Source organism: Cariama cristata, unplaced genomic scaffold (assembly GCF_000690535.1).
Source record: "Cariama cristata isolate BGI_N322 unplaced genomic scaffold, ASM69053v1 scaffold7232, whole genome shotgun sequence".
NCBI classification, from domain to species: domain Eukaryota; kingdom Metazoa; phylum Chordata; class Aves; order Cariamiformes; family Cariamidae; genus Cariama; species Cariama cristata.
In genome coordinates this window covers 42,475-70,294 of record NW_009603171.1, presented here as the reverse complement: position 1 = coordinate 70,294, position 27,820 = coordinate 42,475, and the positions used below count along the sequence as shown (strand labels likewise).

The window sequence follows — 27,820 nt, the reverse complement described above, 5'->3', positions numbered from 1 at the left end:
TTCTCAAAAAGGCAAAATGACAACAGGCAGCAGTTTTTACAGATTTTGTACTGGGGGTTATTTACTCACTCCCTGCCCTGCTTCTCACACAACTTTTCTGTTTCCTTTTTTTCACTACCCTTTTTGCTTGTTGTCTTTGGCCCTGAAAGAAAACATAAAACTAAAACCAGCATTTCACATATCTCTGGTATTTAAGCCCCCCCTTTTTGTCACAGAAAAGAAAGCTGCTGAAGCGCAAAGCTGTCTCCTTTGGCACTGATGTGAGATCTCAGCAATTTAAGCTGTGGTTACTTTTTGCTCGGCGTTCATGAATATTTTTATCTGTTCCTGAGTGTCTTTGACAATGAGACAAATCTTACTGAGCATAATGTCAATTGAAGCTGAGTTGAGAGACTGATGCTAAGACAGAATAGCTGATATTTCTATTTTCCAATTCAAGTTAGCAATACAGCTTACAAAGTCTGGGGAATGTAGATCTAAAGTGGCATATACCTCTTTACGTTAGAGGTTTACAGATTTGCTAAATTAATCTAATTTAACCAAAGTAAAAGAAGAGGTTAAACATGTTTGTTTACATCCATGCATAATTTACTAGTATGCATGATAAGCAAAAGCAAAACGAAGACCACTTGACAGGCTTTGTCATACCGCATGGCTGCGGTTAGACTGCAAGGATAAGCATTTGGGTTTTCTGCTTTAAAAACATATGGAGGCTACATGATTAATCCTTCTGTTCCAGGCAAAAGGCACATATTTTCCCACTACCTTGTTTGTCCAACCAGTTTCTGCAGGTAGAAAAGCTAGGAATGAGATGGAATAACTCATTGTTAAAAAAAACCACACAAAAACCACACAACAAAAAAACCAACAACAACAAAAAAAACCCCAACAACAACAACAAAAGAGATGGTGGGAGAGGCTTCTAATATGAAAACCCAAGAATAAGCCACGTGACTGGATATCCACCTAGTAGCGAGTGGGTTTTGTAAATGTAAAAAATACGGTGAAGGAGCTTGTCAGATCAAGACAGACATGTGATTATGCCTGGTTCAATAACATTTTGATATGAGATACTGTTCTTTTGTTTGTTTCTTTTCAATGTAGGTCCTGACCAGATACCCCTGAGGGAAGAATTTGAGCAGATCATGTTGAAAGCTATGCAGGAGTTCACTCTGAGAGAGCGATCCTTGCAAATGAGCGCACAGTGTATCTCTGTGTCACCAGGTCAACTCCCTTGGCTTGCTAGGTTAATCGCTAGTGTGTCCCGGGACCTCGTGCACGTGGTGGTTACCCAGAATTCGCTGGCAGAGGGCATCTCGGAGACCTTGAGGTCTCTCAATGAAATGAAACATCAGCAAAAGCTACCAGATTATGTAGTTGCCATTTGTGCATCAAAGATCAGAGGAAATGAATTCTGCGTAGTAGTCCTAGGTCAGTATGTTTGCAGTATGCTTCAAATACCAATGCAATTTTGCTGAATTAATTATCTTGAGTCATTGTTCCAGCTTTTAAATCCCTTTTGTTCTTTTTATTCTCTTCTATATTGGTATACTGCTATGTCACAGTTTACTATTTCTCCATCAAGACCTGGAGTACTGATGTCCCTGAGGATCTAGAAAAATAGCTGTATGCTAGTCATTGCTACTCCTTGAGAGGCCTGAGACTTTGTTTGTGTGGCTACCTTAGAAAATATCTTGAAGTGACCCAGTGACAAAACAGTCAGTTTTTCTTTCTCTGTTTTGTGTAACAGCTGTGCTATTTCACATGGCAATATTGGATTGACCACAGTCTTCTGCATACCACTGTAAAACAGAACAGACTTTTTATCCTTTTTTCCATGTTGATTTTTAAATTCCACATTGATGACTGGCTGTGATGTTTGTGTGTGCATGAGCGTGTCTGGATGGAAGTGAATTTTCACTAGTCATCTTTCCTTGGTAGGCAGACAAATCAGTAATGTCAGTTTTTTACTTTTTTTGCACACTAGGGATAATTACTTTTCATATTTACCCCAAATCCTCCATTCCATCTAAGGTACGAATACTTATTTTGCATGTCATTTGTCACCCAAGTGTGCAAAACTATGGGCAACAGCTTGCAAAGGATGTGCTAAACTGATATAACTAATCGTCCTGTCACTAGTGAATTAGACTTGAGACTGCCCTCCCACTCTGCTGGGTAAAGGCAGTGGAGATCCACAACTGAAGGTCAGCGTGCCTCACGCTTCTAGGATACAAAGGTGGTGTTGATAGTACACTGTATTAAAGATTGCTCTCATTTTTTTCCCTCCTCTTCTCCAGGTCAATATCAATCCAGGGCGCTTGCAGAAAGCATGCTTACCACCAGTGAATTTTTAAAAGAGATCAGTTACGAACTCATCACAGGGAAAGTTAGTTTCCTGGCATCGCATTTCAAAAATACATCTTTAGGTGAGTGATCCTAAGAAATAGAAGTTGTAGCCAAGACAGTCATTTCGTTAGGGTTGGTGTGTCTCCTGTTCAGCAGTTAAAGCGCACGTGAATACAGCTCTGCCCTCTCCACCGAGAGGCATTCCTTCCTTCTCTCCATTCGCTGTATGCGAAGGAGGGCTCGTCTCCTTCCCCTATGCAGCACGAGTTACTCATCCTGTGGCAAAACATTTTTGACACTGTTTATATGGCTGAATGTGATGGCGGGGCACCCAGAAATGCATGAGCCTTTTCTTGTTCGCACTTTCAGCACAGCTTTTAGAGGTTGTTTTATAGTGTGTGTTTCTTTGTAATCATCAGATGTCGCCACTAGCTGTAAGGGCACGGAGCTGAAATTATTCAGCTGTGGTTTCTTTTTTTGGAATTCATTCAACTGGCAAATTGGTAAATAAAAGGGGAAAATATTCCCCCCCCTTTGCTTCCCTGTGTCTCCAGCCCCCTGCCCCTTCACAGATTTGACATCAGCTATGTTGAGAACCTGTGTGTCTGTAATATTCTACGTCATTTGTCTGAAACGGCTTCCAGATAATTTGGTGGTGTTAATTCTTATCTAGGTGATGATTTGGACAAGCTTCTGGAGAAAATGCTACAGCAACGAGGGGAGAGTGTCATTATTCCCTTTAATGGAGATGTTAGTGAGTGTGTGTCATCTCAGGAGGCAATTGCCATGGTTTCTACGCAAGAACCAGGTAATTTTTTTTACGTGCAAGATCTGAAATAAGTGAGTGGTTTGTTAAATGTCAAAATGCGTGTACCTCGAAAGGGTCTGAGGGCACAACTGCAGTCCATGTGTCAACCTTTAAGTATTAATACTGTCAGCTGATTGGAGCAGTACAGCAATCTCAGACAGAAATCTCTGTAGTAGCCTTCAGCAGCTTTTCCCCTCTATGTTCTATGATTCCTAAGCTGAAATGTGTGATCTTCTGTTATGCACCAGGCAGAATAGAGAAGACGTTCCTTTGTAACGTTGGCAGGGTCAACTCATCTCACACTTTCGCACCTAGAAAGGGAATGTAACCTTGGGCTTAAGGCACAGGGCAACTGTGTTCTCATTCTGATCTCCCCAGGTGTCCTCCTGTTTCTTAATTTTTAATATTCCTCACTTTCCACATGTAAAATGGTAATAATGTGTACTACAGGCTTGTGCTCTGTGGCTTAAACTTTTAGGGAAAGTGTTTTAAGATCTTGGACTGAAAATGCTAGGCAAGTGTAATCTATAATTTGCTGATTTGAGATGTGTCTTATTCAGCATAAAGAGATGAGATAACTTAGGTGCAAAAAATGAGCTGGGATTACCTGTCTAAACATGCCAATTATCATTTTCCCTTTTCAGAATTCTTTCATTATTCAGAGTTTTAACCGTACTTTCCTTTTCATATGACAGTAATGGTAAAAAATACCCTGAGCTGTTGTGAACACTGAGATTCTTTTAGGTCTAGTATCAAAGCAAATTCAACCTCCAGTAAAGTTTTTTCGCTGTGAAAGAAAAGTATGCTCTTGATTCACATTAGTTAGCTGAAATTAATCAGCTCAGTGTTAGAGTTGAATGAAAGCAAGGTGGTTTAGACTCCACATGGGTCAGGAGATCCCGTTAGGAAGACTGCCAGCTACTTTGTTCTGATACCCCCAGAAGGACAAGTCTCTTGAGCTTCCTCACAGGATTAATTCGAAGGGAGAATGATCTTTAGATTCTGGTTCTTTTTTTGTTGTTGTTCTTACTACGGAGGTATATAATAATATATAATGCAGGTATATTATATATTATATTATATATGTGTTTGTTCATTTAACGGCATGCATTTCACTGTGTTGGCATTGAGGTTTCCTTGGGTTAAGCTGTTAAAAATCCTGAAAACACTTAGGGCATTTAAAAAATGGGCAGTGCTGTACTTGAGGTCATCTGATATATTACCACATTTTGATCAAAAAAAGAAAGTTGACATTTGTGATCTGGACCCAGGTCTCCAGAGCATTGAGATTTATTCTGGTGAGTGATTTTTTTTATTTTGTTTGTTTGTTTTTCTCATAATAGAGGGTAGGCTGTTTGATGGGTCGTGTTTATTGGGGGAGGTGGGAAAGTAAACATGTTTCTTGTTGTGTTTTGTTTTCTTTTTCAAACAAACACACTCTAGATTTGGATGTTGATACCTTCCAAATTTACCAGCCACAGCTTACAGTTGCCAGAAAGCTCTTGTCCCAGGTTTGTGCTATAGCAGACAGTGGCAATCAGAGCCTGGATCTGGGCCACTTCAGCAAAGTAGACTTCATCGTTATAGTTCCCCGTTCAGAAGTCCTGGTGCAGCAGACCCTGCAACGGATTCGACAATCAGGTAAAAGGGAGGGAAGGGAAAAAGACACTGTTAATCCAAAGTATGTGATGTTATTAAACCATATCTGGTATAAATGGAGAAGTAAGTTGCTCCAATATGTATTTTGCATGTTCAGTATTAGCTCCATTAGTTGGTATCATGGATGAATTCTGATTATCTTCCTTTCATAAACTGGGCCCAAGCTGTACCATATAAATGTCAAAAGAAATTGCCATATTCATGCAGGTCTGAGGAATGTGTGACCTGGAGAAGCATTCATCTGTCAAAACAGGGAGGGAATGAGCAAATGCGACTGTTCAGATCTTTTATCCCCTGGAGCTGTTAGTGCCGTTTGTTCTAGGTACACATTTGTGCCTGTGCTCTCGTATGGATTCGCAAGGACGTATGTGCAGGAAGCTCTCTTATTAGGTAGATAAATGCCCAAGTAATCCATGCACATTGGCACGCAATAATTGCCATACTGATTCAGATGGTGAGTTTTCTTGTCTGGCATTCTGTGTCTGACTGTGGCTGCTACCAAATGCTTCAAGAGGAACAAGAAAGCCTTAGTGGACAGGTTATGGAATATGTCCCCCTTGAGAATGACCTCTGTTATCCCCTTTGTTAGTGACTGACATATGTCCAGAAAAGCATGAGTTTCCCCATGGAGAAAATTACTGTCTAATAGAACCAAGGACTATCTGTGTAATCGTTGGGTTCTTTTTAGCTCTTGGTCTCTGATATCAGGGAGTAATGAAGTCCTTAGGATAGTTGTTTATTTAGGAAGGAGCTGAAAGTTTGTTTGGTTTTTTTTTCTGCCTTCAGCTTTATCTAATAATACCTTGCATTTGCATTTGAAACACATGAATATGAGCTTCTGGTGTAATGTGTCTATGAGTGGTTTTGGGTAGCTGTTGGCCTTTTTTCCTCTTATTTTTTACTCTCAACTAAAGTCCCACATTTTTTGATTGTGCAGGTATGCCCTGATATTGCTTAGAGCCCGTCAGCAGTCTCATGGTCCTGTGGTCCATCTCTGTATCTTATTTCTTTGCTTTGTACTATTTTACTAGTCAAATGAAAAGAATAAAATAGATTACTTAAAGTACAGGTTTCTTTTCCTAACATAACTTTATCAGGTTTTTTGTTCCATTCCTTGTTTCTTCAGACATTGTATTTACTTAATTTGCTACTACACACTAAACCAGAGGTTTTCTGGTATCTGTTAAAAGGGTTTCACATATATTTTATTTTATTCTTTTAAATTAATGGTTTTTACTTTACTTTTTTGAATAATTTTTAAAAATCATTAAGACCCTGGCAAATACATAGTTGACCCACATTTCACAGTAGCTTGTTGCCGCTACGTTAATTCAAATGACGTTCAAAGCCATATACATTGCATCATACCTACTTTATAAATATGATGGCAATCTATCGTTACAAAGACTGCTGGAGAGTAGTTGTATTGACACAAATGTTGAAGCAGGGCATGAAAAAAATGATATATGATATTAGCAAAAGTAGATTTTATATAAATTTATGATTTTTGCAAAGGACAGTTCAGGATAACTTTTTCTGACTCGAACAGAATTAATATACTAGCTAAATGTGGGCAAGTTTGGCCTAGGATCATGGAGCATAGCCAATGGAGTACAGCTCTGGCAATTTTGTGAAGGCCTGGGTTTTTTGTGGGTTTTGGTTTGTTTGGTTTTTTTTTTCTTTTTTGGTAATGTGAGAAGTCTTTGAAAGGTCTTCAGGCAGTTTTTGGAGGAAACCCAGAAGCCAAGAAGCACATTTTGATCCCCATTGTGAGAGAAAATGCATGTGGATAATCATCTTCTTACTAGGGCGTATCAGTGATTTGACTAAGTCTGGATATCGGCGGACAAGTGGCAAGCTACCATTGGCGCTTCATTTTTGGATGCACTCAAAGGAAAAGATTTTTGTTGTATTCTTCTTTCTGACAGGTGTCCTTGTGGACTTGGGCCTAGAAGACAATGGAACGGCATATCAGAGAGCAGAGAAATACGTGGTTCGGCTAGACAATGAGATTCAAACAAAATTTGAAGTTTTCATGAGACGAGTGAAGCAGAATCCCTATACACTGTTTGTGCTGGTTCACGACAATGCCCACGTGGATTTAACAAGGTAGCTGCTTCAATCTACCAAAGGAAAACGATCCTCTCCCGGTATCTTTCCGTTAGGTTTTTCAAAAGACTTGCCGTCTTAGGCAGCCAGTGTTTTCTCTAGGTCTAAGGCATTTTGTGCCTCAAAATCAGAAATCATCTTTTTTGCTTGCCTGTGATATTTGGTAGCTAATTCTGATTCAGTTAAAGATAGGTGAGACTAGTTTCAGATTACTGGATCCCTAACAAGACTGTTTGTAGGGGTATGTGCTATGGTACTGAAGTACTGGAAAAAGGGCTGGATTTTGCAACTTTCTTTTGTTCTTAATGTCTTTTTTCTATTCCCCTCCTTTTTCTCTACTCAAACCCAAATATCTCCCATGTTCACAAGCCAGTCATGTTTTAATTCATGTTTTTATCTTTGATGATAGTGTTGTTTGTAGTATGAGAAGGCTTACAGACGTTTAACTCTTTGTGTCATGTGAAAAATGCCCTACCTACTGTAAGAAAAGGATGTAAAAACCAGCTGTGTTGAATTTGGCCAGCATTATGTCTAAACACACCACCACACGCACACATGTGCAGAAACATTTCTTCACACTGAATCACAACTTTACTATGGAAGAAGAAAGAAAGAAGTAAAGCTAATTATTCTTCTCTTGTTCCATGAGTAAACTGAGGAGAATAATCTTAATGTGATTTAAATGTGGTGCCTAAGGTTATAGGATTCATTTGATTATCAGAGATATAATAAAAAAAATACTTTCCTTGGAGGACAGCTGAAAATAGATAAAAGCCACATTCTTTATACCTTATCCTCCCCATCACATTTTTGTTACTGTCTTTGCTGTACTCTGAATTTGGAATTCCTGAATGTATCTTGGAGGTGAAGGTAATTCCAGGAGCTGGAAATCAGGACATCAGGAGACTTTCAGGTTCCCCAGTCTTTTGGAAATTTGTTGTTTAAGGCTGGAAAATCCACTGATTTTGTAAAATTGTTACTATATCCTATCCCTACGGCTCATGGAACAGTGTTTCTCAGCTAGAGGGATTTCATCAGCTTTGGCTTATTTTTGGTTTCCTCCATCTGATGCCCTTTTAAGTTGGCACACTCATTCACCTTCTCACTGTCAACAGATTTTGGTCCTTTATTTAGGTTTTTTTTTCCCTTGTTGCCTGAGTCTACCCACAGTGAACACTCGAATGGTTTTGTCATCTTTCACTCTTCCAAAGAGATTTTTGAGCTGTGATTCTCAGCGCTGTGGTCATTTGGAGATTTTTCTGCAGGAAGAGAGTAATCCATTGAATCTCAGGATGTCAGTAAGGCAATTCTTTGCATTCTTATTTCTGCAGTGCCATTTCAAGTTCCCTGTCACATGGTGAGCCTAGTCATGGTCTGGCTGATAGAGTTATTAATTGCAGGGAGGTCCTTGAAGCATTCAACCTCCTTGTTCTTCAGGTCAGCTCTTTTCCTTATGCCTTGCAAACACAGCAGTCCAGGATCAACTCTAGCAATGAGGTACATTGGATACAATTTGACACTGTGGTAAGTGTTTAATTGTTAATTTTAACTCTGGATTTTGATGCAGACTTCACACCTAACAGAATCTAGCAGATGTGTGTGTTAGGAGGGAAAAGGTTAGGAAGGAGCTCTTTCTCTGCTGGAGTTTGTTCTCTCAGGCTCCAGATATGCCACCCTAGGATGCTGATGGTAGAGGTAGCATTGACATTTAACCCGGGAACTACACATTTTTCTTTGTCCAGTCTTGTAATATGAGCAATTGCTTTCTATGCTTTAGTCAAAGCTATGTAGACATGTCATAAAGCTCTGGAGCTGGCTTTCCATTTTCAAGCAGTCTGACTTTTGACTGTAAGTTATATGTCATATAACCTGTCAAATCTGTTCGTTACTTTTCTGGTACTAATAAAAGTTGTGTGCTAGGTTAACAAGTTACGGTGTAGTAGGTGCTGTCATTGTGCAGAGAAGAAAGTCTGTTGGACATCCTGCACCATTAGCTTTTGTCATCATTTCGGACAGCTGATTCTGAGGATGTTTTGGCTAAACCTGCTTAAAAAAATAGCCTTTTCTCCTATTCCTTGTTTGGTGTATTTATATCAAGTTTGACTTCACTGTGTTGAGTGGACCATTGGTTTCTGCAAAGTGTCTTAAAGTGGTAGCTGTAAAAAATAGTCAAACAGAATAGTGGAAATGAGGAAGCGAATGAGTATTCAAAGTTTGCTTTTTGGTTGATTGTTAATATAAACCCTTGTGGTGACCTTCTGTAAAATGCTGTAGACAATTTTTTGTTTCCCAAAAGTAAAAAATCAACAATTTTCACTCTTCTGAGTAAAAAAATATCCCACAACATAAAGAGGAGACTGTATGTGATTAATTACATTCCCAGTGATTACTTTTGATGTAAGTGCACTGGAGACCATGCTGTGCTTCCAGCAAAGGCCTCGTGAAATATGAGACAGCAAATATTCTGCCTTTCTGATTGCTATCTGCAGATTTACATTCCAGCACATAAATGATTAGTTTCTGATTGCCATTAGAGATGGGTAGAATCTGACAATCAGGAAGAATTTGGGAAATTAATAATCCTTCTGTTTTCAGGTTCTGCTTTAAACAGAAATGAGATAACAGTTGTCAGTAGACATAAAGCCAGGGATAGGGAGTCAGAGCATAATTAGCAGGATTCTAGAAACCCCCTGCAATCACAGGTAGGAGATATATTGAAAAATTTGCAAGGACCTACACCTGTCTTTTCTAGCTGTAGACAAATAATAAGTTAATACAATGAAATGTGAATTGTTTTTACTTATTTGAAACAAATGAATAGCATCACTGAGGGAGAATGAATGAAAAAAAAGGATACTTTAGTTTGGAAAATACTTTGCACTTATTTTTTAAATGACAAAAGAAATTAAAATTGGTTCCAGTTTTCCTTATGTTTTTGCTGTCTCTGTATGGAACAGGATGATGCAGCAAGTGAAGACAAGCTGTACTTTGGTTTGAATGAATACAGCAAATCCCTCCAATGGGGAGTCACAAGTCCCCTCTTGAGATGTGATGAAACCTTTGAAAAAATGGTCAACACGCTTTTAGAAAGGTAAATGGTAACATGGGAGCTTGGGATCCTGCTTAATCAGGAACTTAAGGATACAGATATATTTATGAGCCCCATCACAGGGGGATGAAGACATGATGACCTTTGATGTTGATCTTGGAATCTGTGAAGTATGTGCAATTTTTATTTTTGTAACAAATTTAGTGCTGTTGAAGAAGGAGGGGATATCCTTCATTTGTTTATAGAAGAGATTAGGCCCATTTAGCAGCAGTCCAGGCTCAGCTGTGCTGCTCTCTTCTTTTGGGTCAGCCCTCACTAAGCTAAGAAGGTACCAGAGGTTTCATACCTCACCACTTCTGGCGTCTCTCTTGTTGAGGCTACCAACAGACTTGCCAGTGGTGACCCAGGTGACTGATGTCATTTCAAAAATGTCATTTTTGTTGTTTCATTATTGGCTATGGTTTTGGTTCCTGCAGCTCAGAGCCTGTTAGTGCCCCGCAGTTGCCTGAGCAAGCTTTCACAGCACATATTCAAGATATAATTAAATGTCCACATGACAGGAATGAAGGCAACACTGTCATTTCCAGCAATGTGGAGTTCATCTGTCCTGTCTATCAGCAGGACAGATCCTTTATAACATTTGAAGCTATAGTTCTCATTGTATTTTCATATTTACTAGAACAGGATTGATCTGTCTTCAGTACTGTTTTTCCTATTTTATTTAGGTCAGTATAATAATTGTAAATGTATCTATATTTATTAAGTAAAATACAATAAAAATGTGTTAAATTAGCAACATAAATGAATAATTAAGTACGTCATTATTCCTTAGTATTTATTATTATCTACAAATATGTAAGTAATGAATGTGATAATAAGGTCAGTTAATAGGTCAATTCTTTAGGCTTCTTATAGTCTTTCTGGTCAACTTCAATGAAAGAGATAGTGGTCACTGGTGCTCTCTTGCTGTTCTTAAAACGTGGATGGGGAAAAACAAGAAGGAGGATTAATGCATGTCCAAATACTACCCTGATACGAAGTTAGGATACGACTAGAAGTTGATGGGAGGTAAACATCTACCTTGGAGCCAGCATATGCTTTTGTGTCACAGTTTATCAATTTAGCCTCTGTTTTCAAGAAACTGGGTTATTCCATCTGGGTGGGTGACCCATACAAGCTTACAAGTCTGAAAACATTGCAGACATTTTGGTATTATAAGAAAGGCTCCATTTTGTATTAGTAACAAAAGTGCAGTGGGTACTTTTATGGGAGAAGGTTTAATGAGACATTAAAAAGTGTTTTAAAAATGCATTTAATGACTAGCTTATGGTATACAGAGCGAGCTAACGTACCTACTGGTTAAAGACAGACACAAAACTTTATTCAAATGGGTCCCATATCATCTACTAAATTTCTCAAGAAAGAGACTAGAGAAATTTGGAACTTCTAGTTCTTTTAGTCATTTGGACTTCTGTGGTGCAAGACTAGCACTCAAGGCGTAATAGCATAGTGTTTTTCTGTATTATGGTAGTGAGTGAACTTGTGGGGAATGCCTAGGCATGGAGTGCTTTTTTCACTTGAGTAGGTTTTAATTTTTTTTTTCTTACCATTTTACTTTGTGAGTTCATATCTGTTGTCTGTATATAGCGGTAATGAGAGAGAAAGAAACATTGGCTGTGTAAGTTAGAAGGCAAAATGGAAGTTCAGATTTGGCGCAGAGCCAGCAATCCCTATTGGTAAGTCTAACTTTCTGGTGAGAAGTTGAAAGATGTGATATTATGAAGTACTTCTCCCACAAACCACTTGAAGCAGCAACGGTCTTCCGAGTTCGTAGAAGAAAAAACTTGCGAACAGCAAAGCAATTATTAGCCTATCCTCTTGGAGGGAACCGGTCTGAGATGACCCTTATCTCTATCAAGATAAAGATCTTTAGCTGAAATTTTGGCCCAGATGGGGGTAGCAGAAGTTTATCATTCCTGTTATTTGAGTGCAGGACTTGGCTCCTTATCTTCTGCATTTGGACCATGTTTTATATTCATTTACTTAAAACACAGTTAGATTTTGTGCAAAATTATTGTCCATGAAAATTGAAGGCTTCATTCTTTGAGCACTACTGAAAAAAATAGGCACTTCTTTACCACAAGGTCTTGGGTTTTGGCTGTTTTTCAGACATTACTGTGATTTTGCATGTGCTAATGCGGAACTGTATCTCCTCAAAGGTACCCCCGGCTGCACAGCATGGTGATTCGCTGCTACCTTCTCATTCAGCAGTATTCCCAAGCTCTGATGGCTCTCACGACCATGGCCTCACTAAGAGATCACAGCACACCCGAAACACTCAGCATAATGGATGACCTTATCACTTCTCCAGGAAAGGATAAGAATGGTTGCGGCCACATGCTCGTCATTAGGGTGCCGTCTGTGCAGCTAGCCATGCTGGCCAAGGAGAGGTTACAAGAAGTAAGAGACAAGTTAGGTCTGCAGTATCGTTTTGAGATCCTCCTTGGGAATCCTGCCTCAGAGCTTACTGTCGCGAAACACTTTGTGACACGGTTGAAGGTTAGCAGAAACTAAATATTTGTTTGTAGTCATCTGGCTGTCATACATGTTTTGTGTTTATTCCCACGTGTTTATAGGTTAATTATTCTATAGGAAAAGGGTGCATGTTCTATATCTGTCTCTGTGGAAGTATACTGTACTTTTGATGAGCATAAATGATTTAGAAACTCAAAAAACCTGAATTGTTACTCGTCCATGAAGTCAAACACTGGATATTATCTCACTTCTTAAAGTTGAATAACAGTATGGGTCAGGGTTTGTCTCTGAATCTCTGAAAGCAGAGCTCAGATCTCCTTAGACAAACTAATTCTTTCCACCAACTTATCTGTCTGTCTAGTGTATCTGTTGTCTGCTCTGTCCATCCATCTTCTGCCCTTCTGATAACTGGTGAAGTATGCTCTTTGTCATAGACTTCTTTTCTCAGACCACTGCATGCTGAAAGCCTCTTCTGCCCAGCGTATATGCACCAGGCTGAACTTTTGCATGGATTTGTAAGAGCATGGTTCAACTAGCCAAACCCACTCCCTGAATTAACCTCAGGTACCAGCCTGAAAGTAATCCTGGTTATCTGTCCTGATCCTTGCTCTAAGTCTCACAGGGATTAATTTTCTGTTTCTACTATGATGTATACAGTATATTCAAAAGCACACAGAAGAGAAATTAATTTTGTGAGCCTTTCTTAAAGAGTTTGCCTACAACCAAATGCAGATAGAATGTCCTTTAAAGAAGCTACCACCTGTGCTTCTCAAACCTTGTCTGCAGCAGGAGGGGGAAGAGAGGAAAGTAGTAGTTGTGAAGGAGAAAACGACATGTGAGAGCAGCTCTGTGCTGCTGTTTTTTTGGCTAGGCGTTAATACCAGCCTTAAATCATTCTGGACTGAGTCCTGTGAGAGCTTCTTTATGGCCCTTTGCCATAAAGGGCTGCAACCCTTACACATTGCTGGGAGCAGCCTGTGAGGCCTTGAGCAGATCAGGATTGAGTGTGAAGCTGTTGCAGATGGATATCTGTGTCGCCATTGACCTGGAATAGAGGAATTTGATCAGGCAGAGAATGAAAACCCTTTTGAATAATTCTTATTCCTCTCCCTCCCAACATAACATGTTTTTTTTTTCAGTGAAAAACAAATCAAAGCTGTAGGATTCTGGACTTGTTTCTTTCCTTGCAGGTGACTAGAAAAAACCCCACTCAATTCTGAAACCTGCATGTGAAGGGGGTGAGGAGAGGAATTCAGGTGCTCAAAGATAAGCCCCTAGTGTCTTTTTAGGTGGGTTATCCCAGTGGCACTCCAGAATGATGAAGGTCACCTATGAGTCTTGTGCTAGGCTGCCATATGTGCTCATCTGGTGCCTGGGATAACTCGGGGTATCTGAAATGGTGGGAGCGTATGTCTGGGCAATTGATTCCCATCATAAAATTCCTCAGCCGTGCTACCGCTGAGTCTACTTTATTGCAGACAATTTTGATTTAGTCTCTGTGCTGCTTGGCTTTTTTTGTGATGTTAGGTGGAGTACTGAAGCTGGAGGAACTGATCACTGCCTGCTTCCACTACGAGCACCCAGGCCCTTTTTTTGGCAGGGGGTGGGAGGAGAGCAATATGAGGGTACGGAGTGCTTTCTGGTGAGGCTGAGGCTCAAAATGCTGGTCCCACCAATAACTGCTGTTGGTTGCAGGGAGGATGAGACTTCATCATGACCTTTTTCAGGGGCAAGGGGGGAAACTTCATAGCTGTTGGTGACCTCAATTGAAAAGTTTGACGTAACGTAGCCACTCCCTAAGCGGGCGTTAGCACTGCGTGTGGTGCCACAGCAGGGCAGGGAGGGTGGGCAGATGTCTCTGCAGCGTGGGTAGCTGGACTGTTCCCTTCTCTGTCAGACAAGACCTCTGGCCAGACAGGGAGGTCATTCCTCTCCATCAGTAAGAAGGCTTCAAGGGGGACGGTACACCCAGAGGTACAGAATGAAAGAAAAGGTAGAAAATAATTTAAATAACTATTTTGTGGAACAAGCACGCTATCATGGCATACCCTTTAAGTGTAACAAGAATCAAACTGTTTGGGAGGCATTTAGAAGTGAGGAGCCCAGAGGGCTGCAGCTGTCTGCCCCTCCTGAGTAAGATGATCAAGAAATACATCTTCTGTATGCAAGTTTACAGCTCAAAGCCCCAGGCACTTGGGCTTCTTTTTAAGTCCTTAGGCTAGCAGAAAGAAAATCAGCTTTGTGTCTGTATTCCCCTATTTCATTTTCTGGCCATGCACTTTTGCAGAAACTTCCATCATTGGAGAGGCAGGGTAACACACAGCTAAACTAACCCCGCCGAGCCAGAAAATATCTCTCTGCTGCCAAGGCTGCTTTGCTGAGCCAGTAGATGTTCTTAGGTAGTTGGAGAAATAATGTTTTTTCTGTGAACGTGTAATAGAGAGGATGCTGAAATCAGCAGGGGAAAGAAATCAGGAGTGGGGAAAGAGAATAGAGCCGTAGCAGGAAAGCGGAATATTACTCCAAATCGTGCTCTTTCTAAGCTAAGATAAAAATAATCATAGGTTTTTTTCCATGGAAATTTCCAAAAGGTCAAATGGCACCCCAAGTCATTGATCTGCTAGTGAGTCCTCCTTTTCAATCCCCTTCACCTGCCTGAAAAGATTACCTGTAAAACATGGCCTTTCTGAGGAAGAGGAAGGGTAAGGAGAGAACAGGTAGGGTACAGGTTGAGACTAGAAGAACTAAGAGGGAATTCAAGATAGGGTTATTCTGGCAAGATGAGTTTTCCACAAAGCTTGCATAAGTCTCATTGCTCTGTCAAGAGAGCTGTGCCTTGCACATCTGTGCTAAGAGGAGTAAGATATAAAAAATATATATATATATAATTTTAATGGGCAGTTTGAGTGGTGGGGCTTGCAGTTGTGACTCGGCAAAGTAAATTCTGTGCTTTAGCTAGATAAGAGTCTTCTCCAGAACTGATTTTGTCCATTATTAGTAAGAAAGAAGGAAAAACTTTTTCCAGCAGGGTGATATGCTGTAGCTCAAATACCTGATGATTCTATAACCATTAGGGCTTAATTTCATTGTCTGGAGAGACTGGAACAGCATGGAAACGTGAAGTCTCTGGGTTACATGGAAAGAGCTTCTCTGCTGATCTCTCAGCTAGACTGGTCAGTGATTGAAGAGGCTGTGTTGTCAGTTTTCCTGATGGTACTCATAATGTATTGACAGGAATGGCTGGATAGGAACCTGCATTTTTGCATTTCAACTTTATAATACTGTTTCAGTGTTTGTAGAGATAGAATGGCTTGTTTCCTTTCTAAGTGAGAGTCTCCGAGTCTTTCAGCTTTACGTCCTTTTAACAGTTGCTGTAGGGTGCCCATACCTGTCTTGATCAAATACTGCCTGTATCATCTGGAAGTCTGGGCACTGTGCAACACAGCAAGAAAGATATTATTGCTCAACATAAAGCAATGTTTTTAGGAGGCTGCATCCAACACAGAGAACACAAACGGGCTCTGCCAGGTTCAGTAAGCTGTGCTGAACCAAGGCGACATGGGACTGACTCTGCCAGCCTTTCCAGTGCTAAGGGAAAATGGTACAGTTTTGAGGTCTTGGGCCTTGGTAGACCGTAGGTAAGGAGTCCTTTCTTGTGGGATTACCTCCAGTGAAATGGAAAATGGTTTTCTTTCATATAACCTTTCATTATATAGAATAATTAAGCAAGGTTCATTGAATCATTTTCGTACTTCACTTGAAGGTCTTTCTTTAGCTTTACGTTAATTTCAAAGAACTTTTATCTGTGCCAGCTTGAAATTGAAGGCATCAACTGCATTTTTCTCTGACAGACCACACTGAGACCACACCAGGTGTATGTTTCCAGGGCTGAATAACATATGCTATACATCCTTTTGCTTTGCACTTAATGCTTGGCTAACAGCTGGCTACCAGAAAAAATGCATGCCTGTACCTAAGGTCTCCTTCCTGTTGGCTGTTGAGTAAGCAAACATACAAAGCAAAAACACAAAGAAAAAGCAGGAACTGAAAAAAAAAACAAAAACAAAAACAAAACAAAAAACCCAAAAACCAACAGGTGAAGGTTTAGAAGGTGTCATTTAGATGTGACTGGAATTTTCTCTGTTCACAGGCTTGGAGAGGCAATGAGCAGGACGACTGGCTTCCTCGCACCTATCAGGATTTGGAAGGTCTACCTTGCATTGTTATTCTAACTGGCAAGGACCTTCTCGGAGAAACTTTCCCCAGGTGCCGTTATTACTCTTATAATATGATCGTTCTCTAACATTTTTAGATAAGTTGGGGGGTGGGTAAGTGGTTTAACACCAACTGGCTATTTTTTCACAAAAATGTATTTTAGAAGACTTTATTTGGTAACAGTTTAAAATTTTGGAAAGGGCAGTTTGTGAAAAGTAAAGCTACTCTACTGTGTGGGTCAGTGAATGTCTGTGCAAAGTACCAAGGAGCATAACTTAGGTGCTGAGTATTTTAAAATAATTTTATATTTACTGGCTCATAAAATTGTTCATGAATATTTAATAAAAAATTAAAGATCGGGAGTATTCTTCAAAGTCAGAGAAAACAAAACTTCCTTTTTTCTTGTGTTGGGTTTTCTAGGTCGTTGAAATACTGTGACCTTCGACTAATTGACTCCAGCTACTTAACTCGGACTGCATTAGAGCAAGAAGTAGGCCTGGCATGCTGCTACGTCTCGAAGGAGGCAATTCGAGGGCCTATTGTAGCTCTTGACCTTAGTGAGAAGGAGCATGAGAAGGCTAATGGTAGCGAGAATGACTCTGATGAGCTGTTGATAGACTTGGACCGACCCCAGAGTAATAGCAGCGCTGTCACTGGAACCTCAGGTCAGTTACTCTGCTGTTGGTCTGAAAAACAAATCTTCGTTCCTCCGTCATTGGAAGTTGAATGCAAACATTGAGATGTTTAGTCAAGTGTGGGTTGCTTAGCTGTATCCTGCTGCAGTCTAGGCAATGAAATGTTAGTAGCAGATTCTTTCCACAGTGAGCAATTTTCCTGTCTACAGCTAAAAGGGGATGGTGTTGCAATGGGAGGATGGCATGCCGTAGCTAAGAGTCCCTTGTGATTTTTATTTTTAAGCTTATATTTCACATCTGTTGCTAAGTTTGTCCAGTGGATTCTGAAAAGATCTTGAAAATCAGAGTAGAAATGGATAGTATCAAATTTTAGGAATAGAAAAATGCTTTGTAACTGCAGGGGTAGCTATGGGTGAGGATGCATATTTGCCTCTTTGCCAAGACCAACAGAATGCCTGAGTCTTCCCTACCTCCTCAGGCACCAGTGGAGCCTCATCTCCCACCAAACCTTCCCTTCCTTGCATTCCTCAGGCACTTCTGGGTCCTTCCCTTTGTTTCCCTACGAGTTTGAGCTATTAAGACAGCTGAACTGGGTCTTTGCCACACACCAGGTCTTCCCATACACTGGCTAAACCTGACTGGTACGGAGAAGGGAGCATCACCTAGTTCACATTAAAGTTGCAGTGAAATGGACTCTCTGTTCTCCATAGAAAGGAAGGCCAAACTGATCTATGTATACAGTGGTATGTTATATTTGCATTTCAGAAGGCTGCACCATCAAATTCCAAATCCTGGGTGAGAAATCATAGTTAACATACAGAGATTGAGATTGGGACACTTGTGTTCAGACTCTGAACCCTAGCAGAAGGGCCGTTGCCTCTCTAGCAAGAAAAACAGATGGATGTCAATGGTTTGTTTTCAAATGGTGAAACACCGGCCCAAGCTACAGCAGCACTCATTGAACAGGAATATTTGTATGTTAGGATTGTCCTATAGATCAAACAAGTTCATGATTTTCTTATGTCAGCCAGTATCTTGTCATTGCCTGCTCTTTGTTTCCCCAGGTTCCCTGGCTGACAACGGCGTGAGCTCCTCGAGTGCTGCAGACAAGTCTCAGAAACAAGCACCATCGCTTAACTTTCAGACTGTGGCACACAGCTCAGTAGATGAGGGAACTTACCCCAGTTTCACAGCCGGAGAGACCCTGAAACAAGAATGCGACTCCCTGGGTAACCAGCTGGCGAGCAGCACCACTTCGAAACTGTCATCGCTGTCCTCGGTCTCCCAGACGTTTCGGTGGCCTGCCCATTCATCCAAAGACAGCAAGGCCCTCCGTGCTGCACTGCCACGCATCGTCATCCTGTCGAAAGCTGCCTACTGTCTCCTGAGCTCACAGAAAAGTGGGAATTTGCCTTCCTCCTCTTCCCTCCTGCCTCATGCTGACGTGTCTTGGCTCAGCTCTCTGAGACCTCTGCTTCACAAGGACATGAACAGTGAAGAGCAGTCTCTCTACTACAGGCAGTGGACGACAGCCCGGCAGCACCACGCGGACTTCAGCAATCAGGGTGAGGCGTCTGGCTCAAGGAGTTTTCACCCCAGGCGGCTGCTCTTGACAGGACCACCACAAGTAAGAGAACAGTTCCTTCCCCTTGCCTTATTAGCAGGACGAGAGGACCCATGATGAGGACTGCAGATCGCTCTGTAAAGGCGCCTTGCAAGGTTGCATGCAGTGATGTGTTTCGAGGTCAAAAATCAGTCAAATTTTAAGGTTAAGTCCATGCTGGAAGTGGCAAGGAGAGGAAGGGTATGTCATGTTATAGCCTAAATGAAATATGTGTGGGTGGCACTGGGCATAAAATTGGCATGAGCGTATCAGTAGAGAAGCAGTTATCACTGCTGATGTCCCTGCGTTCAAAAGTGGTCCAGGCTGCGGGCCAGGTTGTGCTCACAGATCAATTTTGTAGTGCTATTCAGCATAATGGGGAATATTACGTCTTGTTACGTTTTCAGGCAGAGCTGGAACGGGGTAAGCCCAAAGACATTTATCTGAAACGTATCCTTCCTTTGTATTACTCTGAGTGGGGATTTGGACTTTTTTCCATCTCTGGCTCAGGTGGGAAAGACTGGCTCATACTTGCAGTTCCTAAGGATTCTCTTCCGCATGCTGATCCGGTTGCTGGAAGTAGATGTGTATGATGAAGAAGAGATTAATGCCAGTAAGTATTTAGCAGTCATTCTTAATATGCATTATAAAAAGCCTCTGTTATTTATTATTCAGCAGTGACAAATTTTTAGGCTCACAGAAAGACTATAAATTACAACTACCATTTGTGTGTAGCTGCTTGCTGTAGGTGTCTTCATATATTTCAAAATAGATTAATAAAAATGTATATTTTATGTTGGGCTTAGCTGAGAACCATCAAATATATTTAGATTGATATATTTGGACAGCGCTAAAATGAAAGTGAACATAAAACTGGAAATGGGCAACATCTGCCAATGTTCTCTCTCCTTCCTAGTTTTTAAGCACTGGCTGCTTTTAAGCAGACAGGACATTTAAGAACACTTAATTTCTGGCTGAAACATCACTATTATTTATGTTTATTTATAAATTAAATACCAATTTTCAGTAAGACTGTCTTCTGTCTGCAGTTTACAGATCTTACTCTGAGGAGAAAGGGGAGGGGGAGCCTCTTCGGATTAGTGCTCGTTTGTCAGTTCTCACAGATCCATTAACTGCTGTGGCAGGACTTCGCCTTGAGAAGCACAAACTCTTTTAAAATTTAGTCCACGTCAGGGTGTTCTTTACATAACTCTGTGGTTTTGTAGTGAAGATAAGTCCATGGTGCATAAATCTCATGACCATTAGACTGGCATCCTGAAAACGTAGTTGTTAAACCTTTGAAAAGACTAATTTGGATTTCTGCTCAGAAAGTGCTATTAAATGGAAAAAAAATATGTTCTCCTTTGATTTGGAGCTTTGGGGGCTGTTATTCTCTCATTATTTGAACTAAAGTACCCCAGAAACTTAGGATGAAATATCAAAATGTAAGAGAAGTTCTGCATCGTGCTGTCTGGCCTGTTGTGATCACAGCAACGTGTCACACCCCTGCCAGGAATGCGTGGAACTCCATCAGAAGAGCAGTTTGGGTTGGTTTGGGGTTTTTGGTTGTGGCTTTTTTTCTCCCACTACTTCTATTGGAATGCTTTTCCAGAGCCCTGGTGTTCTGATGATTGAAAATATTATTTTATTCTCCAACCCAAAGATATTCCTGTCCCAATTATAAACATTCTCTTTGGAACCAAAGAAAAATTAATTTAAAATACTTTTTCTCTTCTTTGATATTTGCTTCCATGGTGTAGTCAGGCAGCAATCTTACCCTCTTTCAGCATTCATCTAGGTAGCCTGGATCTTCTTACAGGATCCTCACAAATGACAGGCTCTTTATTCTCCTTATTAGTTTAGGAGCTCTTGCCTGCACATCTGTTTTGTGGGTGACCAGCACTGAATGTGGTGTTCTGCAGGGTGTTTAACCAACTCTGCGCCCACTGAAAGCCCCGTGATTTATGAAATCTGTGATTGCACCCATCTTTTCCATTCTCCCATTTCACCGGCACTGATACGTCCCTCGTACTCGTGGGTTCCTCTGCAACTCAGTCATTTCTGACTGAGGTGCTCCCAACCTGCTGCAGAAATGCTTGTTGTTAGTCCTTGGTTGTACATGACTCGTATTTTTTTTCTGTTAAATATCACCTGGTTTCTGTTGTTACAGTTTTCAAGGGCACTGAATTCTTTCTGCATGATCTTTGATTCCTTCTCCATATTGGCAATGACTCTTAGAGTGTGCCACCAGGAAACTTAACCCAATATTTTTTTTGAGTTGGTGACATTAGTGATCTTTTAACTTCATTGCTAATCTCCATCTGCCTTAATGCTTGTGATGTTACAAGCTGCCATCTTCTGTTTAATCACCTTTTTCAATTTACAGACCATTCAGTGTCTCCATTTTTCTGCAGCTATATTAATAATTTTCATATAGTATCATATCAAATACTTAAGTCCAGAAGGATAAGATGTGTTGCATTTCCTTTGTTCAGAGAAAGAGTTATATCACAGTTGTGTAGTGAAAGTAACAGAGGCTTTCTTTGGTCAACCCGTGTTGCATTTTATTACAGTTTTCATTTACTTCAATATCTTTAATTATTTCCTTCACCCTCCCCAAGTTTTGAATATTACCAAGGTTGAGGTAATGGACCCAGAGCTCCGTAAATTACTGCGTCTCCTCTTAAATGGTGATGTGCTATGCTTGTATTGAAATCCATCTCCTGCCTGATGTCACATACCTGTTCTTTCAGAAAACCGGCATGGAGATTATTCTTTCTCTCTGTTTTGAGTTTGTATCAAGCTTTTAGAGTTTTGTTTCCATCTTGGCTTATAGTAAACCTTTTATTCCCTTGAAAATATAATCATCAAAGTAAAAAGAAAATTTAAAAAATAATCTTAATTTATATAGCTGAGGTGATATAGCAAAGAAAATTGGTATTTCTTTTCATGCCCTTTCTGAGGTCTACCTTAGCTTGACATTTGGCAAAGCTTACTTTCTCTCACACTTGTTGACGTTTAAGACAAAACTTCATTCACTGGTGAGCTTTTTCCATTCCTCATGGACTCTGTTTCATTCTTAGTGTCCTTTTTGATGTAGTTCCTCTGAAACCCCTTCCTCCTGCTGTTTTTATTTTGCTTGGTATGCTGGTTACTGGTTGTTTGGCATCTGCGATTCCAGGAAGTCCAGGTCTCATTCACAGGCAAGTCCCTGGTTTTCTCAGGCCAGCTGACTTAGAGAGCGAGCTTTCTCAGGGTTCGTTTGTACGGACAAACTAATATGGCTCACCTGGTAGGCGACGCATGTTAATTTGAGCATGGCACGGTGCCAGTGAGGTGAATGGCCTCTAAACTACTGCTGGGTCACGTTCTGTTTGTTGGGTGAGCATGTGCTTGGCTGGAGACCCAACGTTTGTTTCATCTGAATTTGCTTTTCTAAAATCAGTAACCTCAATTACACACCTGCTTTTGTGTGTTCTTCCATCTCATTTTAAACTGATTTGACTCATGTTCAAGCTGCAGTCCAAGGTTGTTTTCCTTGGCTAGTGCTTTCTGATGTTTCCATTCCTTACACTTGATTTTCTACTTTAGATTTGTCTCTGTTGGATTAAAGCAAAGAAGTTCCAGTTGATCCTTGCTGGCCACATCCCATTCTCTGACACCAGTGTGTCTTTTACCGCCTTTGTCATGTACCACCACCTACTAATTCTTTCTCCTTGCTTTCATCCTTCTGCCTTTGGATACTTTTGCTTCTCCTTTACCCAGCGCTCCTCATTCCACCACAGAGAGGCTCGAGACTACGCCTGTATCTTCTGCACAGCCAGGACCATTCATTTGAGCATTTTATGCTTAAACCAGAGTGAATGATACCTCAGCAGCTTGACGAGGAGCAGAGCAGAAAGATACCTATGAGGCTTCTTTACCTGCACGCAGTTTCCAAGGAATTGCCATTTCTTTGAAATGACTTTGTGTGGATTATCATTTCAATTTTGGTAATACTTATAATGTTCAAAGATGTCTCTGTGCCTGTGTGTGCGCCGGTGTGAGTTCCCGTGCAAACTGTAAATCACCAAACATCACGTAAACACCGTTCAGTGGGTATTTGATACTGCTTACCTGAAGTGTGTTGTTGCAGGTCATACAGAAAACAGCGAAATTACTCAGTCTAGCAATGACCACTGGCCAGACATTGAGATCTTCAGCAAAATGTCTTTTGACCTGAGTGTACATGACCCCAAGTACAGAACTATAAGTCCCGTATACACGGAACAGCTCTCAAAAGTGAAACAAGGTAAGTAAAATCTAGAGTTTTTTAGGAATACTTTCCTACAAAGAATCAGTTTTAATTGGTTCGTTTGAACACATGAGTTCACAAGAGCCTTTAATCTCCAAAGTGATACAGAACAAAACAATTTGTCTGTTCTTTACAATTGTTACCACAGTCTCTCTTTTTGAACACTCATAAAATTTCTGTTACTTCTCTTCTTTGCGCACAGAAACAAGCAAAGAAACAAAATCAGAGGAACCTAAGAAAAGGGAGACTGTGTCCATGATGTTGACTAAATACGCAGCTTACAATACGTTCCATCACTGTGAGCAGTGCCATCAGTATATGGACATTAATCCCGCCACACAGGTTGGTGTCAAGGTCCGAGGGTAAACTGCATTGTTGATCTTTCCGTGGTCTCTCCAGGCGTACCGCTCTGGTCTCAGGACTCATGCTTTCACCTTCCCTGAGATGGAATTGTTTAATTCTTCCATTCTCAGGGGAGATATTGAGCTACAGACCCTGGAGCATCAACTGTGTCTGCTGCGTTCTGCATGAGCAGTTCTCCTCTCCAGCTGCCTCTGACAAAGGGTGACTATTGTGACTAGTTGTCTCAAGCCCAAGCATTATTCAGCCTGCCCAGAGGGTTCACAGTATCTCATGGGAGAGGACTGTAAAATTAAGAGGGATGCTTGTCTTACCTAAATGCCAGCCAGCCACACCTGTGATGGGAGACTGGAAGGCCTACTTCTTCCTCCCTTTGTATGTAACTGTGCATGCTTCTCAGCAGTAGCTTACGAGTCACTGGACAAAAACGATCATTTTTAACTGTTTAGTTAAAAAACTTGTGATCTCTAAAACAAACAAGTTATGCTCACAGGAGACTTGACAGGTAAGATTATTCCTGATTAATAGCTCAGACATTATTTCTTCACCACCACCAGCAGTTTACTTGGAAGTTTCTTATCTCAAATCGTTCTTTCCTTGCTTGCTAATCTTTTCCAACAGCTTGCTGTTAAGCTGTCACAGCGTAGACACACTGACCTGGCAATGTACAATGTCAGTTACCTCGGAGCAGCACCAGCAGGTCTGATTTAAACCTCGTGCTTCATTAAGTACGTTGACACAAGCGAATCCTCCCAAAGGACATCTGTTGTTCCCTCCACTCATCTTTGTGCATGTGGTCAAACATAACGAGTAGTAATAAATATAAACATCTACTTGTATGTGCAAGTGTGAGTTGTGTATATAGAATTACGGTAACTGAACTCGGAGAAATTACACATCCAAAGGGGAGTCCTTGGATAGCAAGGACTATGAAGGGAGAGAGATTCTTAAATGCTTTAACAGAACCTAAATAAAGCCCCTTTCATTTTTCATCTTTACTTTGGCTAATTATTTCAATTATTTAGTAAAGATTATAGAAAGCTGATAGCTGAGAATAAATGATTTGACCTTGTAGTAAGACAGATGCTTCTGTAAGATGAAATCTTACCAGATATGTAGGCACTTTGTATACACTTACATGGTTCAGTGAAGCGCTGTGCAAACTTGAGCTCACCCAAATTCTTTATAGCCTTATTAATGGCGTGGTCTGCTTTGGTCACCTAGCTGCTTAGAAGAGTATCGCCGCAGGAAAAATACTGTATTCAGCAGCCACGTGCTGCTGAGGTGTCTGAATGGCAGGGCCTTCTGCACATCCACACGCTACACTGCGCTTTGGATTTTTTGGGAAAACTTACTTGGACAGTTTGTTTCCTAGTATATATATTTTTCACTTCTCCTTGTAATTATTAATAAATAATTTCCAGCTCCAATGGACTTCAAAAGAGTCCAGTCTGGCCAAAGATCATTGCTGGTACAGAAAGCTGATTCTTTTAATAGCAAGGCCAGTTACATGCCTAACTAATGTGGCTTATGGTAGAGCAGAATGAGAATATAATAGAGTTAACTTCAGTTACTGAAGGAGAATGTTTTGGATGTTCTTCTCTGATGGCTTCCAGTATTGTGACTGTAAGAGCAGGTTACCATATACTCCTTGTGTGTTACTGGCTTGCAAATCTTTTTTGTTTTGTATACAGATCTCTGACTCCACTCTGCATGCATTCACATTTTCATCCTCGATGCTAGGAGAAGAGGTTCAACTGCATTTTATAATCCCCAAGTCCAAAGAGAACCATTTTGTCTTCAGCAAGCAGGGAAAACATCTAGAAAGCATGCGTCTCCCACTCGTTTCTGATAAGGTGCGTGTGCTGCTCTTACCCATCTGCTGGCTACATATGCTGAACGCAGTCAACTTGACATATGTTTGCAAATTAATGGTGGTTGGCTGGTTTGTTTTTTTTTTTCTGTGTTCTTTTTGTTTTAAAGTCTTTTGCATAATTCTTGCCTGACTGTCCTTAGAACTGGAGTTTTTGAGGACAGTCATCCCTTTTTGAATTCCTAGTGTCCAGTTCATGTGTTGCAATGATCAATAATCTTAAGATCCAGTATAAACAATAAAGAAACAAAAATCCTTATCAGGAATAACCTGCTTTTTACCTAATGTTGCCAAAATATCTCCTGTTCCAGCAGAATTTGAATGCAGTCAAGAGTCCTATCTTCACTCCATCAAGTGGACGTCATGAGCATGGCCTCTTGAACCTCTACCATGCCATGGAAGGCATCAGCCACCTTCACCTGCTTGTAGTCAAGGAGTATGAAATGCCGCTCTACCGTAAATACTGGCCCAACCACATCATGCTCGTCCTGCCAGGCATGTTCAACAATGCTGGCGTTGGTAAGAAAAACCATCAATGCATTGCTGTGAAGATACCAAAATCCATGTTGGACAATATGGATTGTGTTGTTGGAGGAAACATTGCAGCAGCTCCTTACATTTGTGCTGTAATAATAGCAGCAATATCTGTGCAAAATACAATGATGTGTAAGAACTGCTGTTAGGGCTGTGAAGTATATGTTTGTATTGATCGCTGCCTTCTCAATTTAAAATCTGTTGTTTTATAGGCCATATTCATTCATTTTACTCAGCCCTGCTGTGTGAATGTTCATTCCAGATGTTTTACCCGTGATTTTTCCAATTGCAACTTTTTTAGTTAGCTGAAGCTAAATATTAACTGCAGCTGAATGCTGAGGGCTTGAACTTTGGACTTCCTTTTCATGGATGCTGAGTTTTTCCTGCAAGAAGTTTTAAGTAGCTTCAGTTGTAGAATCTCAGGCCCTTCTTGGTTCAAGTTACTTTATTAATGCCCACAAAATCATGTTCTGCAGAGTCTCTTAAAAGGTCCAGTCTTCTTGGTATCTGCCTTTTGGATTTACTCATACTGAAAAAGGGAACATACCGATTTCTTTTTAAACTAAGATGTTAGGAGCACCAAGTTCATACAGGGTAATGGCTGCAGATGTTCATGTAGCCTTTCTCTGGGAAGAGAGAGTGATAACGTCTAATAAAGATCTCTGTATGTCATCTTTATGGTATTTTCTTAGGTGCTGCCAGGTTTCTTATTAAGGAGCTTTCCTACCACAATCTAGAACTGGAACGAAACCGCTTGGAGGAACTGGGAGTCAAGCGCCAGTGCGTGTGGCCGTTCATCGTGGTCATGGATGACTCCTGCGTCTTGTGGAACATGCACAGCGTCCATGAACAGTCTAGGTAAGGAACCACCCAGCGCTGGGGCCCCTGCACTGATCCAGCACAGACGGCAGCACACCTGCGACTTAGGCTCACCTCTAGCATCTGGCAGGGTATGAAAGACCAGGCAGCTGGGAAAGTTGGGCAGCTGGAGCTGCTGGTAACGTACTCGAAATGTTGCTAAGCAAAAGCAGCTTTTGGCAGTGGCTTTGATGTAATAACACCAGGCTGCCTGTCCAAAGGGTCTCACAGAGGTCATTATTCCCTCAGTTATTATTCAGATAGCCCAGAAACTGTACGCTTAGACATCAGATATATTGACTAAAATGCAAAAAATCAGCTCTTTCGCTCAGAGCAGTAGGAAGGCTCTAGATTTGTCTAGTTGACCACCAACATCTAACCACCTGCTGTTGAACGCTTCCACCTGGCTCTGTCCTTACATCCATGTCCCACAGTGAGTACCATCAACAAACCTCTGCTTGTGCTTGTTCTTTGCCTAAAGCCACTCTTGCTTTTAGTGACTGAGTGATTTCTCAAAATGTTACTTCCCTGCTTTGTTTCGATTCAATTTATGTTTGTCAATAAATCAGTTTATTTTGGGAGCTTTAGCTTTTTAGAAGGCATAAAGGCTTTTGCCCTTCTCAACGCTTGTGCTGTCCATTACAGAGAAAATAGCCTTCCAGAAATGGCGCGTAAGGCAATTCATTTTCCCTTTCTAAATCACTGCGTAAGACCTTATTCTGCTGAAAGGCCCATTGTCTTATAATGGCTAAATTGAAGGGATAAGATTAGTTGGCTGTTGTTTAAAAATTCTGCATTTATGTATATATTTTTACAGCATCTAGAGTAAACGCTCTCAATTGTTAATGGAATTTCTTGGTCCTTTGTATACATGTATATGTGTACATATATGCAGTGTATGTTATATAAAAATAATAAGCTCTGTTTGTGTGTTGTGTA

At 40.7% G+C, this 27,820-nt stretch overlaps 1 protein-coding gene across 1 annotated transcript in view; it reads left to right on the top strand.

The window, feature by feature from the left end:
- The window catches only part of GREB1L (growth regulation by estrogen in breast cancer-like), a gene marked incomplete at its 5' end in the record, with an annotated part of 38,985 nt that overhangs the window by 5,792 nt on the left and 5,373 nt on the right, over positions 1–27,820 (top strand). Inside the window, 17 exon segments of the mRNA XM_009695065.1 lie at positions 1,105–1,431; positions 2,301–2,429; positions 3,023–3,157; positions 4,601–4,798; positions 6,745–6,925; positions 8,257–8,449; positions 9,883–10,016; positions 12,194–12,533; positions 16,660–16,775; positions 17,145–17,389; positions 18,424–18,986; positions 19,473–19,575; positions 23,098–23,253; positions 23,459–23,598; positions 25,311–25,472; positions 25,801–26,008; positions 26,716–26,881. Coding sequence (XP_009693367.1) covers positions 1,105–1,431; positions 2,301–2,429; positions 3,023–3,157; positions 4,601–4,798; positions 6,745–6,925; positions 8,257–8,449; positions 9,883–10,016; positions 12,194–12,533; positions 16,660–16,775; positions 17,145–17,389; positions 18,424–18,986; positions 19,473–19,575; positions 23,098–23,253; positions 23,459–23,598; positions 25,311–25,472; positions 25,801–26,008; positions 26,716–26,881 — 3,496 coding nt within the window.